This window comes from Sclerotinia sclerotiorum, genomic scaffold, assembly GCF_000146945.2.
Source record: "Sclerotinia sclerotiorum 1980 UF-70 scaffold_1 genomic scaffold, whole genome shotgun sequence".
Lineage (NCBI taxonomy): Eukaryota > Fungi > Ascomycota > Leotiomycetes > Helotiales > Sclerotiniaceae > Sclerotinia > Sclerotinia sclerotiorum.
Window position 1 is genome coordinate 1,574,782 of NW_001820835.1, and position 14,292 is coordinate 1,589,073.

The 14,292-nt window shown below is 42.9% G+C and overlaps 4 protein-coding genes across 4 annotated transcripts; 2 read left to right on the forward strand and 2 right to left on the reverse strand.

Annotated features, from left to right (window-relative positions):
- Window positions 1-2,388: 2,388 nt before the first annotated feature.
- SS1G_00608 (hypothetical protein) lies at window positions 2,389-5,275 on the forward strand (the record flags this gene model as incomplete). The annotated part of the gene is made up of 2 exons (XM_001598469.1): window positions 2,389-2,605; window positions 2,661-5,275. 2 exons carry the CDS (start codon window positions 2,389-2,391, stop codon window positions 5,273-5,275), a joined length of 2,832 nt encoding a protein of 943 aa, XP_001598519.1.
- Window positions 5,276-5,581: 306 nt separating this feature from the next.
- On the reverse strand, window positions 5,582-10,772 carry SS1G_00609 (hypothetical protein; the record flags this gene model as incomplete). Its single annotated transcript, XM_001598470.1, has 7 exons — window positions 5,582-5,877; window positions 6,201-6,356; window positions 6,768-7,236; window positions 7,275-8,057; window positions 8,179-9,024; window positions 9,075-9,306; window positions 9,586-10,772. The coding sequence occupies 7 exons, from the start codon at window positions 10,770-10,772 to the stop codon at window positions 5,582-5,584; spliced, it is 3,969 nt and encodes a 1,322-aa protein (XP_001598520.1).
- A 592-nt stretch (window positions 10,773-11,364) lies between these two features.
- On the forward strand, window positions 11,365-11,828 carry SS1G_00610 (predicted protein; the record flags this gene model as incomplete). Its single annotated transcript, XM_001598471.1, has 2 exons — window positions 11,365-11,367; window positions 11,715-11,828. The coding sequence occupies 2 exons, from the start codon at window positions 11,365-11,367 to the stop codon at window positions 11,826-11,828; spliced, it is 117 nt and encodes a 38-aa protein (XP_001598521.1).
- An 888-nt stretch (window positions 11,829-12,716) lies between these two features.
- On the reverse strand, window positions 12,717-14,230 carry SS1G_00611 (hypothetical protein; the record flags this gene model as incomplete). Its single annotated transcript, XM_001598472.1, has 3 exons — window positions 12,717-12,808; window positions 13,055-13,432; window positions 13,492-14,230. 3 exons carry the CDS (start codon window positions 14,228-14,230, stop codon window positions 12,717-12,719), a joined length of 1,209 nt encoding a protein of 402 aa, XP_001598522.1.
- Between the last annotated feature and the right edge of the window lie 62 nt (window positions 14,231-14,292).

The following is a 14,292-nucleotide window of genomic DNA, read 5'->3' on the forward strand; positions in this document are numbered from 1 at the left end:
ACCCATCCACGTGTTATATCAGTGCTTTCTATAACCTGTTATCATAACCTACTAGGTATCTAAGCATGTACATAGCCATAGCATTGTAACAATATACGAATGATGGATGGATCATTGATGGAACCATTCGTAGAACAAACAGCATAAACCTGGATATGCTGATGAGCTCTCTCGCTAGAATATCATATGGTTGGTTGTAAGCTAGACTATGAAACCAACTTTCAGATCATCAGATGGCGGCAACATCCTGCAGCTTATTACGATTTAATCTTTTCTCGTAGCCTCCAACCAAAAACTACCGTGTACTCTATGTACTCCCCGTTCGCGTAATCCACAAATACCTAACTACATACTCCGCCCGTATCTAAGGTAGTAGCATCGAGCCCAACGTGGAAAAAAAGGCCTAAAAGTAATGGCCGAGTACCTGAACAACGCTGATGAACAAGATATAGAGCACACAACTTACAAGCGACCCTTTAGAGTGGGATTTACCTTCGGATTTGCCGCTGTCAATAGCCACAATTGCATACCGTTCACTTGATCCTCTCGATGATTTTTGTTTGGTGTTTGAGAATTTGCTCCAATGATCCATTCCCAATCCTACCTGATGACCGCAGATCAATTATGAAACTCCAAGGGTCGCGAAAGCATTGACGAAACTTGGAAACTTTCTTGACCAATGATAATATTCGTCAGCGCATCACGGTTTACGGAGTACACAGTAGTATTTCAGATCCGGACTTTATAATCCTTAAGCTTGACTACCGGGAAAAAGAATCATGTTGTGGACTTTGGTACTGCAACAATCGCCGCATTCATGTAGTATGTACCATTCTATTCTTGGTCCTTCGGCAAGCAAAACTTTACGTTGTTAAAGTCAAAGCCGCAGAGCATTCTTCTAGACTATGATCCAGAGATGCTTTTCGGTATATCTCTTTCCGCTTGTTTGACAAGACTTGCGCATCATCAGCATCAGCAATGATGTTTTCCCTACCATTCCCCCCGGGTCAGGGATTCTGGAATACGCAAAATATCTTCAGCATGATCTTCACTATATCTGAAGACATGAGGTCACCTGTCTGAGCTCATCCTTATCGAACTCGTTTCAAGCATTCTTAATTTCCTTTCCTCAATGCTGTCACTTGTTGCCTCGATATCCCCTGCTTTTCAATCTTTTTCAGTCCATCACCAAATCCAGGGAGGTTTGCATTCCTATTGATCTAAACATAAGATTAGCAGCATGTGAAGCCCCCGCAATCGATATGTTATAAACATTATCTTCGTATTTTTGGCTCAGGGGGATGAAACCTCCGCCCCCAACTGACACCTTGACTTTCCAAGACCGGGAGAAATCTCTTAACGACCCCTCGCCTAGGGCAGTTCTGGCTATAGAAATACATCGTCAATGTCGTTGAACCTTAACGACGCAAATTTACTGTGCTCATCATTCAAAACCCGAGACCAAGGTCTTTTCAATGTTTCCAGCTAATGTTTGTCATCGTATCCATGATTCAGCACTGATGAACGAAGATCAGTACTCAAGATGTGGACATGCCATGCCTCAAACCAACTTGGCCAAGTCATCCCGCCGATATAGATTACGATTATACTTCGAGTTTATTTGGGGATACCCCAGTGTCATTAGTGGGAGGACCGGGAGACCGTAAATATCCTCTCCCGGAAACTTCGAGGAAGTTACGACAGATACTAACGATCTCGGACCACGAGGGCTGTGCGTACAAATACGTACCGGTACTACCCAAGAGGAAAATGTATCTAAAATTTGACATACGAGATAAATCATGCTGTGTAATCCATAGCTATATCCATGAGCTGCGTACGGATCTACTGGGCGATATCAGAGTCCTTGCTTCGGTGTTAAGATACAGAGCCTCGCAGAAGCAACATGGGCTGTAACCAAAACTTGGACTGTTTACAATAAAAGAGCGCAAGGCTCATTCGCTAGATGGAGATGACAGTACAATAACATATACATCGACTGCTATTATCTGAGTCCTCGTGGAGCTTACCTAGAGCTTACCTAGAGCTTTTCAACCAGGAAGAACTTAGAGTGGCATGCTGTAAGACCTCAAACTTTCGATGCTGTATATGGGGACACTGCATCCAGGGTAACAAAATGTGTCTACCCGCAAAATGAAAGCCTCGTATCCCATAATTGTACAAGGGCGACACATATGACCCTAAATATGTTGTGATCCTCAAAAGGACCGAGTAGTTAATAATCATGTGACATCTAAATCACGTGTGTTTGATACGGCCTGCCACTAATTCGTCAAGTGCAGTTGAAGCTATGGCTTGCCAGCCTTGGACAACGAATCACAGCCTCGAGCTCAACGACCATGAGGTAGCTCATACAAACAACGACGGATGGCTCTCGACCCATCAAGCGGCTATGTAGCCGCAAGAAATCTACAAGATCTTAATGAGATTGCACTTCCAATATTTAACGTCGAGAAAGTACAACTACAATTCTCTATAGCCTCCGACTTTGTAGCGGCGCAAGTCGCAAACAATGTCCTGGTTTTGGCACTTTCAGATGGGAGGATTCTAAGAATCGACCTGGACAATCCCGCAGATATAGATGGTGAGACTTTACACACCTAATATTTATTGAATCGGCCAACTGATTGTTGATTTAGATATTGACCTACCTAAAAAGACCTCGGAGGTTGGAGTGATACGGCGCATGTTCCTCGACCCAACAGCTTCACATCTGATTATATGTACTTCACAAGGGGAGAACTATTACATTCATACACAATCCAGGCAACCTAGGCCTCTTTCTCGATTGCGGGGTGTATCGATAGAATGTATTGCTTGGAATCCTTCGTTACCTACATCTTCGACCAGGGAGATACTTATTGGGACTTCCGATGGAATGATTTATGAAGGGTATATAGAAACTGCCACGGAATTCTACAGGAAGGAGGACAAATATTTAAAAGCGCTTATGAGGCTTCCGGACGGACCTGTTACTGGGCTCTGGGTGGACCTTGTCACTGGTAGACCTGACGCCAGAGAAGTCCGACGAGTAATGATAGCTACACAAAGTCGGGTTCTTCACTTAGTAGGCAAGATTGGCCGGGTCGCACATGAAGGGGGTGCATCAATATTTACACGGCTTTTCGAGACGGAACAACCCACGATTCATGAATTGTCTAGGATATCTACAACTGCAGCTTCTTCTCTTGTGGTGTCCCCAAATCATCCCGACTCAGCGTCCATGGAAAGTCTAACCCCAGATCGTACTTTCGCATGGCTTTCGTCACAAGGTGTGTACTATGGAACGTTAATGACTACACCAGCCACCTCAGATTTGGGCGCAAGATTATTTACCGAGGCAAAATTGTTACCTAGGTCTCAATTGCCGGCTTCGGAGAATTCCATGGGTCGCAAGAAGCCAGTTCCAGACTCAATCGACTCTATCGCGTTGACTCAGTGGCATATTCTTCATCTGATTGGTGGAAGGGTCGTTGCTGTCAATCGACTAGATGATAGAGTAATATTTGATCAAGTAGTCTTGGAACCTGGCCAGCAAGCACTTGGACTGTTCGCTGACCAAGAGAAGAACACGTTTTGGCTCTTCACTACACAAGAAATTTATGAAATTGTTGTCACAGATGAAGATAGAGATGTATGGAAAGTTATGCTACAGACCGAACATTTTGACGCAGCGTTGCGTTATGCCAGGGGCCCAGCTCAGAAGGATGCTGTCGCTACAGCGTCTGGTGACTACCTCATTAGTAAAGGTTCATATCTTGAAGCTGCGGGAGTATACGGAAAGAGTAGCAAACCATTCGAACAAGTTGCACTTATATTCGTTGACAATGACCAACAAGATGCTTTACGAAAGTATCTTCTGACAAAACTTACGACGTACAGAAAGGCCTCGACAATGCAGCGTATTATGATTGCGAGTTGGCTGGTAGAAATATTTATGTCAAAGCTTAATTCCCTAGATGATACGATCATCACTAAAGCTGAATTGTCTGAAAATTTGAATCCTACCGAGACTAGAAATCAATTAGACACAATTCGAGCGGAATACCAAGACTTTGTCACAAAATACAAAACTGACCTCGACAAGAAGACTACGTACGACATAATCAGCAGCCATGGCAGGGAGGATGAACTCTTATTCTTTGCCAGTGCTGTAAATGATTACAATTATGTTCTCTCCTACTGGATACAGAGAGAGCGATGGAAGGAGGCATTGGATGTGTTGAAGAGGCAAACATCACCCGAAATCTTCTATCGATATAGCAGTGGACTCATGACGCACGTAGCCACTGACCTTGTCGATATTCTAATGAGGCATCCAGACTTGAAGCCTCGGAATCTTATTCCTGCTTTACTGAACTACGATAAGCATTTTCAAGGGCCTCTGTCAAAAAACCAAGCCGTTCGTTATCTCCTACATGTTATCAATCACCTAAACTCAACGGAAGCTGCTGTACATAATACACTAATATCGATTTATGCCTCTCACCCATCAAAAGATGAATCGGCTCTCCTCTCATACCTCGAATCGCAAGGTGATGATCCAAGTTTTGATTCAGACTTTGCTCTTCGACTTTGCATTCAACACTCGCGAGTTCAATCTTGTGTACACATCTATAGCACCATGGGGCAATATTTACAAGCTGTAGAACTCGCCCTCGCACATTCGGAAATAGATCTCGCCTCTCTCGTTGCCGACCGCCCTCTTTCAAATCCTCCACTACGAAAGAAGCTCTGGCTTGCAGTTGCCAAAAAAGTAATATCTCAATCAAATGGCATCAAAACCGCCATTGAATTTCTCAAACGTTGCGATCTTCTCAAAATCGAAGATCTCATCCCTTTCTTCCCTGACTTCGTCGTAATTGACGACTTCAAGGAAGAGATCTGTGCTGCGCTCGAAGACTACAGTCGCAATATCGATGCCCTCAAGAAAGAAATGGACGAATCTTCTCAAACGGCTACGAATATTAAAATCGACATCGCGGCTCTTGATCAACGGTATGCTATTGTGGAACCAGGAGAAAAATGCTACGTGTGCACGTTACCGCTACTGAGTCGTCAATTCTTTGTCTTTCCTTGTCAACATGCTTTTCATAGTGATTGTTTGGGTAAGCGAGTTATGGATCAGGTGGGTGTGGGTAGGGCAAAGAGGATTAGAGAGGTACAGATGTTGATTAGTAAGGGAATGGTTATGGGTGCGAAGAGGGAAGCGTTGATTGCTGAGTTGGATGGTTTGGTGGCGAGTGCTTGGTGAGTTCTTTTTTATCTTTAGGCGAGGAGATAGAGATTATGAAAGGTCATATATGGGTTTAGATGTGGAATATATCTTGCTAACTTGAATATTAGTATCCTCTGTAGCGACTTTGCGATTAAACGAATCGACGAACCATTTGTTACAGCGTCGGATGATAGGAATGAGTGGGCATTATAGATGGATATGAATTTTATCATATTTTTCATCATGGTACTTAGCTAGCGTGTATTGCATTTGGGAGGAGTTTTTTTTAAACAATAAAAAGAAATAATTAAATAAATCTTCTATTAATTATAAAAAAATAATTTATTTATATTTATATTTATATTTATATTTATATTTATATTTATATTTATATTTATATTTATATTTATATTTATATTTATATTTATATTTATATTTATATTTATATTTATATTTATATTTATATTTATATTTATATTTATATTTATATTTATATTTATCTTTATCTTTATCTTTATCTTTATCTTTATCTTTATCTTTATCTTTATCTTTATCTTTCTCTCCCTCTCCCTCTCCCTCTCCCTCTCCCTCTCCCTCTCCCTCTCCCTCTCCCTCTCCCTCTCCCTCTCCCTCTCCCTCTTTCCTTGTTCACACACACACAATCATTCAATCAATCAATTCGATTCTTAATATCTTAATATCTCAATTCTCATCTCATCCTATATATATATATACCCTCCATTCCTAATTCAACATTCCACTAATTCAACAATCCACTCCTATTTCAAATGTATCCCCCCATTTCAATTCAATCAAATCAAATCAATACACACCCCGAATCCCCATATCTAATCTACCAACACCAGCACCAACACCAACGCCAATAATTTATAATGCATACATACATATATAAAATGTACGATTACTCCTAAAAAGAATAGCCCGCTTTAGTCTTCCCTACCCTTCCCTTTCCTTTCCTTTCCTTCCATTCCAATCCCATTGCTTCCTATGCATGCCTTAGCCTCCCTCCATTTCCCCTTCCCTATAGTCAAAGATATGAAAACTTCACCCAATTCGAATTTGCAAGCCAAGCCAACAACCAATACATCCGTGAATCCTTCCAGATGATCCGCTCAGCCATTCCTCAATATCCTCAATATACAGTAAAAGTTATGTTATGTTATGGAATGCACTTTCCACCAAGTCCATTAATCCAACCCCTGAATTAAAGAAATCAAGTAAAGTAGGCAGGTTCTTCCCTATTCTTCCTTGCTGTCTTCTGCGCCCTGTATGTATGCATGCATGCTTGCAATATGCCTTCGCTTTTTCACTTTTAATACGAGTAAAATCCCGATTCTCCAACTCCATTCCCAAATGCAACGCGAAGAAACAATTCATCCACCATGTGCAAAAGTCTCGAGTCGCAGTGACAAATATCAAGGTTCCATTTCGAATAATCCACCGTCCATCTCAAACATCCTGTCGTTACCTAATGATCCCAGGTCGGGTAATAGGCCCCCATCCTTACTGCGTTTGTATGATAACCGCTTTGGGTTGAGCTTAGTAGTATCCGGCTCATCTAACTCAAACAACTTTTCATTGCCTAAAGAAGGCAAGTCAGGTAATAAACCTCCATCTTTACTACGCTTGTAGGATATGCGTTTAAACTGGATAGAATCCGGCTCATCCATCGGCTTCTCGTTCTCCTTGTCCATGGGATTAATCACTTCTGCTAAAGGTGTCATGCCAGAAAATCGGTCATTTGTAATTTCGACAGGATTTCCCAATTCGATCCTTGGAGTCGTGTTGCTTAAAACCTGTTCTAAGATTCCTCGGTCGCTCATCGCAGTCGTAGGACGCATGGCATGCTCACCGAAAATCTGAGTAGGGTCATACCCATCCACACCCATTGCGATGTTTCTATTCCTTTCCCCTGTTAGAGTCCAATCTTCCAATCTCGGTATTCCACTTATCCCTAGGAGTAGAGGATTTGACCACTTGATCAACATCTTGAGGCGTTAACTCTTGTGTTTACTGGCTTCTCAACTCCGACGCCAAAATTTTTCAGTGTCCGCTTCACCGAACTTTTCACATGGTGATTTTCACGGCCTGAGGAACTCGTGGCGCGGCGCGTATCTCTCATACTAGCGCTCATTCGTTTCATGGCGATATCTTGATCGTCCTGCATATAAGGCACCTCGAGAACAGTGTGGTTTTTCGCAATCGCATTGACGAGTATCGTAAATCCTTGGAGATTGATATCGTTGTGTTCACAGAAAATATGTGTCAAACCTCTATTTTCTTCCAAGACAGAAGAAAGTGTGTTCGCCCCTTCCAAACCCAAGTTCTGGTACTCTATACGAAGAGACTTCAAAGTGTTGTTCTTCTTAAGACCAGTCAATGCTTGATTTAAGCCGATTCCAAATCGCGTAACCTCCAGATGTGCTTGTTCTCCAGATATGTCCAAGTCTTGAAGGGTGGTGTTCTCAGCAAAAACCCTCTGCATGGTTTCACAGGTCTCCGGACTTGCATCGTAGGGGAGTGACGCTTTCGAGATATCAAGTACTTGAATCGTAGTGTTGGTGCGCAGAGCTTCTAACAATCGTTTAAAGTGCTCCTCTTTGGTGAATTCGATCATCCGAACCACGAGTTTTGTTGGTGTGTAATTTTCTTGAATAGCCTTCACAAAATCACTTATTCCCTTCTCCAGCCGATTAGCACTTACGTGGAGTTCCAAATCACGAGGTTCACCAGCGACTCGAGTCATAGCTCGCATGAGAAGAGCAACATGCGATCCACTTAGGTTGCATTGATCCATCTGTAAGCTGCGAAGCCCATTAGACATGTCACTTGTAAGATAGGCGGAAATTGTATCCAGTGTTTGATCGTTTACCTGCCAAGTTAGCAAAAAAAACTCAAAATTCGAGGAACAAACTTACAGGAATACCGTTCAGGATCAACTCCTCTAGTCGCCAGGCGAGCATAACTTCGGGAACAAAGAGTGGTTGGTCGCCAGAAGTACGGGTAATCATTGATAAATCAAGCTTACGGACATGCGAAAATCGACTCATGGATACTTGAAATCGTTCAAGAAGGATTCGCCCCGGGTTGTTGGATACATTGATGCACTCTAGTGTTTGGTTCTGTCGTTCCAGAAGAGTTAAAAGTTGCATTATCCCCCGATCGCTCAGCCCACAGCGCGAGCACTCGATCGCCCTGATCCCAGCCTTAGGATTATTCAATGCAGGAATCATAGCATCAAGATCCGTTTCCCCCAACTCAATTCCGTTTAGAACAATCCAATTAACATCGGTTAGCTGAGCGCTGCATAAGGGCATTAACGCTGCAGTAATTTCGCAACCTGGATCTTTGTGAAGAACACCGCCTTCGTCATCAAATGTGTCCCGCGGCCTTCTTCTGGGAAGGGCGTTGCTGAAATCCATCTTTCGAAGCTGTAATGATTTCAACGCAAGTGCTTGAACCTCTTGGTACAATAGAGACCCGTCCTGCGGCTTCATCGTGAAGTAGGTATCTATCGCAATACCTACTCGAGTAGTCCATGCTACATGATCTATGCCGTAGGAATCCACAATACCATGCAAGCAATGAAGATCAATATCAGCGAAAGAAATTGAGCGAAAAGATTCGTTATATCGTAAAGACCTAAAGATAGCAAGCAGTTCGTAAATCGTATATTTAGCTGTCAAGGCAGGAGGGTATAAACGAAATTCTGGAGCATCCTCGACACTCCAATCTACTGCATATTTTATATTTATGGGATTACACTAGATACGTCAGCCAGGTTAGAATTACTAGCACACAGATGAGATCTTACATTGTAGGCCATGCAATAAGCAACAAGAGTTCTATCAAAGCATCCATACTCCTCCTCTTCGTAAACTAGTGGGATATCACCAGATTCCAGCAGGCGTTTAGGCCCGTTGAATGTGAAGTTGTAGTCTAGCCATGCCGGTTTAAGATACTGTATGGCTTGGAAGATGACTACAGCAATGTCATGTGTAGCTGAAGCTGCCAACTCGAGCATACTAGCTTGTTGAAGTGGTGTTCTATGCTAATATTAGTCTTTACACTTCTATTTACTGCTATAATGCTAAATCACTGGAAATGGGAACTCTTTGAACTCATGCAAGCACATGAATGTTTCGTACGACTGCACCGGTCAATACTGAAGTAGCCCCAGATTTGGTAAGAGGCGGAAGGCCATCTTGGTTGAAGACAATAGCACTCGCGACCATCAAGGAGAGAGTGTGGAGCTTCTCATACAGCACGTAAATATCTAAACATAGAGGACGGAGATTGAAGTACAATTAAAGATCTAAACTCACCTAAATGCAAGCTCAAATCGATCATCGGAATACTGCACGTTCATTGCAACTAGGGATACAAGGCCGTACGCACTTCGACTGGATTTTGGATGAAAAAGGGCACCAGACGGCAGGGTAAAGTCGGGTAGGGGTATCAAATGCAGTCGATTGATACCAATAACCATGTAGAACACTGATGACCCAAGCCTTTGAAGGTCGTCCGAAGAGGAGCGTGCACTTTTGGCCAATGGTGCTCGATTGATAACCCGGAATATTTGGAAATGATTGGCGTCATAGTCGTCCACCCCCTCCAGGGTCTGAACAAGATAACGGACAACTCGTTCAGGGTATGGTTCCGGCATCATGAGTCTGGCTTTCTGCGCAGCCGCTCTTATCGAAGTGGACCATAGATCTGCTTCCTTTGGATCATGTAACATAAGCTGAAGGGATCCTACACCATGATAATCTTCGTCTAAAAACACGACCTCGGTAGTGAAATATGGTCGCCCATCCTCCATCTTGTATACTGTGACAATCTGACCCAAAGGGATCCTGTTTTCGCCTTCGGTCGATGCATGTGAAGCTTGAGACTGTACTTCTTGTAAGGATCCTATGGATGCAGTGGATGATTGACGATGGGATTGTCGCAAGTGCGCCGGTTGTATATTGGGAAATGCCTCTATCGCCCGTGCCATGCTCTTGAAGCGCGTTAGGTGTGTATCCGTCAGCACAAGGTATTCCTTTTTCTTCCTGAACATCGAACTAGTCGTCTGAACCTCTCCATGATGAAGTATGGAAACAGCACTGCTCGCATTGAGGATACCGGCTGCAAGATAGTGATATTCCTCTTCAGGGGATTCAGGAGTGGTACCCGTCACCTCCTTTTCCTCGGCCAAATCTGTCATAGATCTTCTCCCTAAAGAACCGAATATTGAATTTGGTCTGCCTTTTTGCAGTGTACGAGGCCGCAGCTTGGGCGAATGAGCGTCGGATTTGACAGGACTAATGCTTCCATTTTCAGTATCAACATGCACCGCAGGCGTCAGACCGCTAAATATCGAACTTCTCTTCCCAAACTTCTTCTTATCCTTTTGCTCCTTGTCGCCTGTGCTGCCATTACTGACATCGGTATTTATATGGGTGAGGTTTGAGAATGATGCTCTGGTAAGGAGACTTAAGCTCTTCCGCCGAGATCCTTTGGGCGCCATCTCATAACTTTTCTCGTTACCGGCAAATTTCCTCCTAAGCTGGTCTGCAAAGGCAAAGATGAATGCTCAGGATCTTCAGGAACATTCATGCGGCAGAAATTGGGGGCTCTAATGTATATGAGCTCTGGTAGGAAATTTGGCCGGATCGAGCTATAAGAGCTGCAAAGGTGTAGAGATATGCTGGGCGAGCATTTGATTGAATGCGGAATTGGGTAATGACGAGGTTTAAGGTGAAATAGAAAAAAAACACAATTGGAGAGAGAATGTATGGAATAGGAAGATAAAACTAAAACTGTAACTGTACTGTACTGTTTGCAGTGAATATTAATTAAAGTTAAGGACCAGAAATTTGAGCTTAAATAAATTGATCGACTTTTAGAATTAATTATATTATGGATGATAACGGTAACCAACGGAAAATGGCTCGTCCTCGTTCTATTTGGTGGGGAGAATTATGGGTGACGGAATGGTGAATGAATGAATGGGTGAATGAATGAATGAATGGATGGATGGATGGATAGATGGATAGATGGATAGATGGATAGATCAGTGAATGAATGAATGAATTGAATGGTTATACGGAGTATGAACGATGGTATGAATGATTGAACGAGTGAACAACACAATTGAGCAATTGAATGAGCGATAGAACAATAATAGAATGATAGAACGATAGAATGAATAATAATGATTTATACCGAAAGAGGATTAATTCATATATATAAATAAACAATAAACCACAAATCAATGATTTTCTTCTCCAACAGAAGAAGAATATTCTGATAGAAATACTAGGTAGACCAGGTAGTATCGGTAGGTGCAGCACAAGCTAGGTGTTAGGTGCGGTACTCCTAGATATCTCTGTACCTCCGTGGTCCGTAGTTTACAGTCAGTTTACTAATAGAGCATTGAGACTTAGTAATTGATACTTGACTTTTCCAGGTTCGCTTGGTAAAAGTACTATGGGATGGTGGTATGGGTAATATGGACGGTATGGATGGCATCATGGATCTTATTTATTTAGATGTCCCTTATCTTATTATGTGTAAAGGGTGAATCGTGAATCGTGATGCTGTACAGTGTGTGCAGCCTGTGCTTTGGCTGTTAATATGCTATTGCGGGAGCGGGACAGCCAGCCAGCCAGCCATGTTTAATTAGTAAATGTTGAACCTATTATGCATGCGTGCACACTGCACATACTCCGTACATGCATGCAGAGAGATACTTACTAGGTACTAGCTAGGTACGTACTGTACCGGTACCTGCCCAGTAGTAACTATTTCAATTCTGGATTCCGCATTCCGCATTCCACATTTCGCATTCTGATTCTGGATTCTGGATTCTGTGACCCCATACAATATATGCATCCATCCATTGTAATCTATGTGTCTGCGAGCGTCAGAGCGAATTCAATTCAAAACATCCGAAGACGTCCAACCTATAGCAAAGCTCAAATCCATGGCTGAAAATGCCCCCTAAAGAGATTTGCTTGCTGATGAGAGCACTGTTTTCATAAATAACCATGTAAAGAGGCGTCAACATAAACTGGGTCATACGATTTACTTACCTGGCCTACCTACTCTTCCAGCTGCTCTGTACTTTTGTATGACTTTCAACTAATAACCAAGTCAGTCACTCGGTGGGTGAATGAATTACCTAGTATCGCACACCGTAGTCTTACCCAAGAGATCTCATAACTCTCTTCAAAATCCCACCCAGTTCCTGGTTCCCAGTTCATGGTTTGCAATCAACTAATAAGTGACTTCTCTCGCTTAGATACTCAGAATTTAGAGGAGTATCTATGTTTTGTTGTGCCATTTATGATTTATTCCCTTTATCTTCTACGAACTAGTATCAAGGCATTCCCGAGATACGAGCCAAACTTTGTTACTCATGCATCACATCCTACCTACGTTCATCCATTAGCATTGATGCCGCGATTTCTCATGACATTGTGAATCGTGTCAGGATCTTAATACTTGGGATTCCTGCAGCGTCATCTAACTGATCGTGTTGTACGCAAGCTAATGCTGTACCTACAGCTGTTTTCGGTACCTTACTTAGTGTCAGGGACGAAAGCGATGATCTTGCTTTCGTCCCATCTTTCCAAAACATCTTCCAAATTATATTTCCATCATCAAATTTCTTCAGATCTGCATGACACTCCGAAAGTGGCTTGTTTTACCTCCTTCCTCAAACATCGGAGAATATTCCAGAGAGATTAAAGCTTTCCAGGATGCGTTCATTGTTCAGCCTTGTTGGTCCATTACCCAATTATTCACCGTCAAGGGGTCCAATAACCGCAGAGCCCTTGACGGCATATCCGCCTTCTTTTCCTTCAATCCACACTTCGTATTTGTTATTTTTGTTGGTACTCTTCCCCACACAAACTCTTAATTCCTCATTTGCGTAAAGTGGAGCCAAGTTCCTGTAATCGAACCTTTTTATCATTTCTCCAGGTTGAAGTTGTGATCGTAAGACGGATAACATAAGGACCAATGAAAGCGGCCCATGAAGGAGTAGATTTCTATGTCCCTCAACCTCCCGGCAGTATAGAGGATCCAGGTGAATCGCGTGGGCGTTGAATGTAAGGGCCGAAAACCTAAATAACAGCGACTGTGTAGGTGTTATTCGCACTTCGAAATCTGGTTCGCCCGTTGCTATAAATATGGTTAGTGGAAAGAAGAAATCATTGAACGATAGTGTGAAGATGGCATACGCTTCAATATCTTTGGAGGTCTGGCGCAATCCTCTTTGGCAGTAGCTATATTTTTCTCTCGCATGAAGACGATATTTCGCGTCTCCACCAAGGACGCTCCTCCAATGTCATCGTTGTTGCCGACATGGTAGCGTTTTGATAATTTTTGATCAACCATAGCAGACTTCCCAGAAGCAATTGCGCAGCTCCCTCCATTCGGGTTCGTCTGCGGACCGTCTCCAGCTTCAGCAACGCCAATTCGTCTCTCAATGTTTACAAATACTTTCTCATCACCGTCATTCCCTTTGACCAAAACATCCACTATCTGTTCTATACAAGCGGCTCGCACATTGTCAAAACGAAGCTGCTCTGCACTTTTAGTATTGAAAGCAATAGACCCACCAGCCCACATGCGGCGCACAAATGGCGGCCCTGGGGACTGCAAAGGATCTGTGCCATCATCAAGTAGCGCATTGCTTGGAATTTGCGGAGAGAAATAGACTAGATGGTGCGACTGGGGAAGAAGTGCTGTATCGCTACACTCATCTCGTCCGAGTGTAGAAGAGTATGGAAGGGTAAGATCTGGGAATTTGAAATTGGCAGGGTAGCATGAAGGTGGAAGGAAATCTGCAAGAGATATATTCAAAAGATGAGAAGGGGTTGGCGATAAGTAATCATATATAATGTTGGGTTGGCGTGAAGTGAGCTGCTCGTGGAGAGTTTGCTGTATTGAAGACTTTCGAGCATGCGCCGTCGACATTAACGAGCGATTGGCAGCACGAAAGCTATATGGCCGAGGTCGAAAGAGATTGAACAATCTCA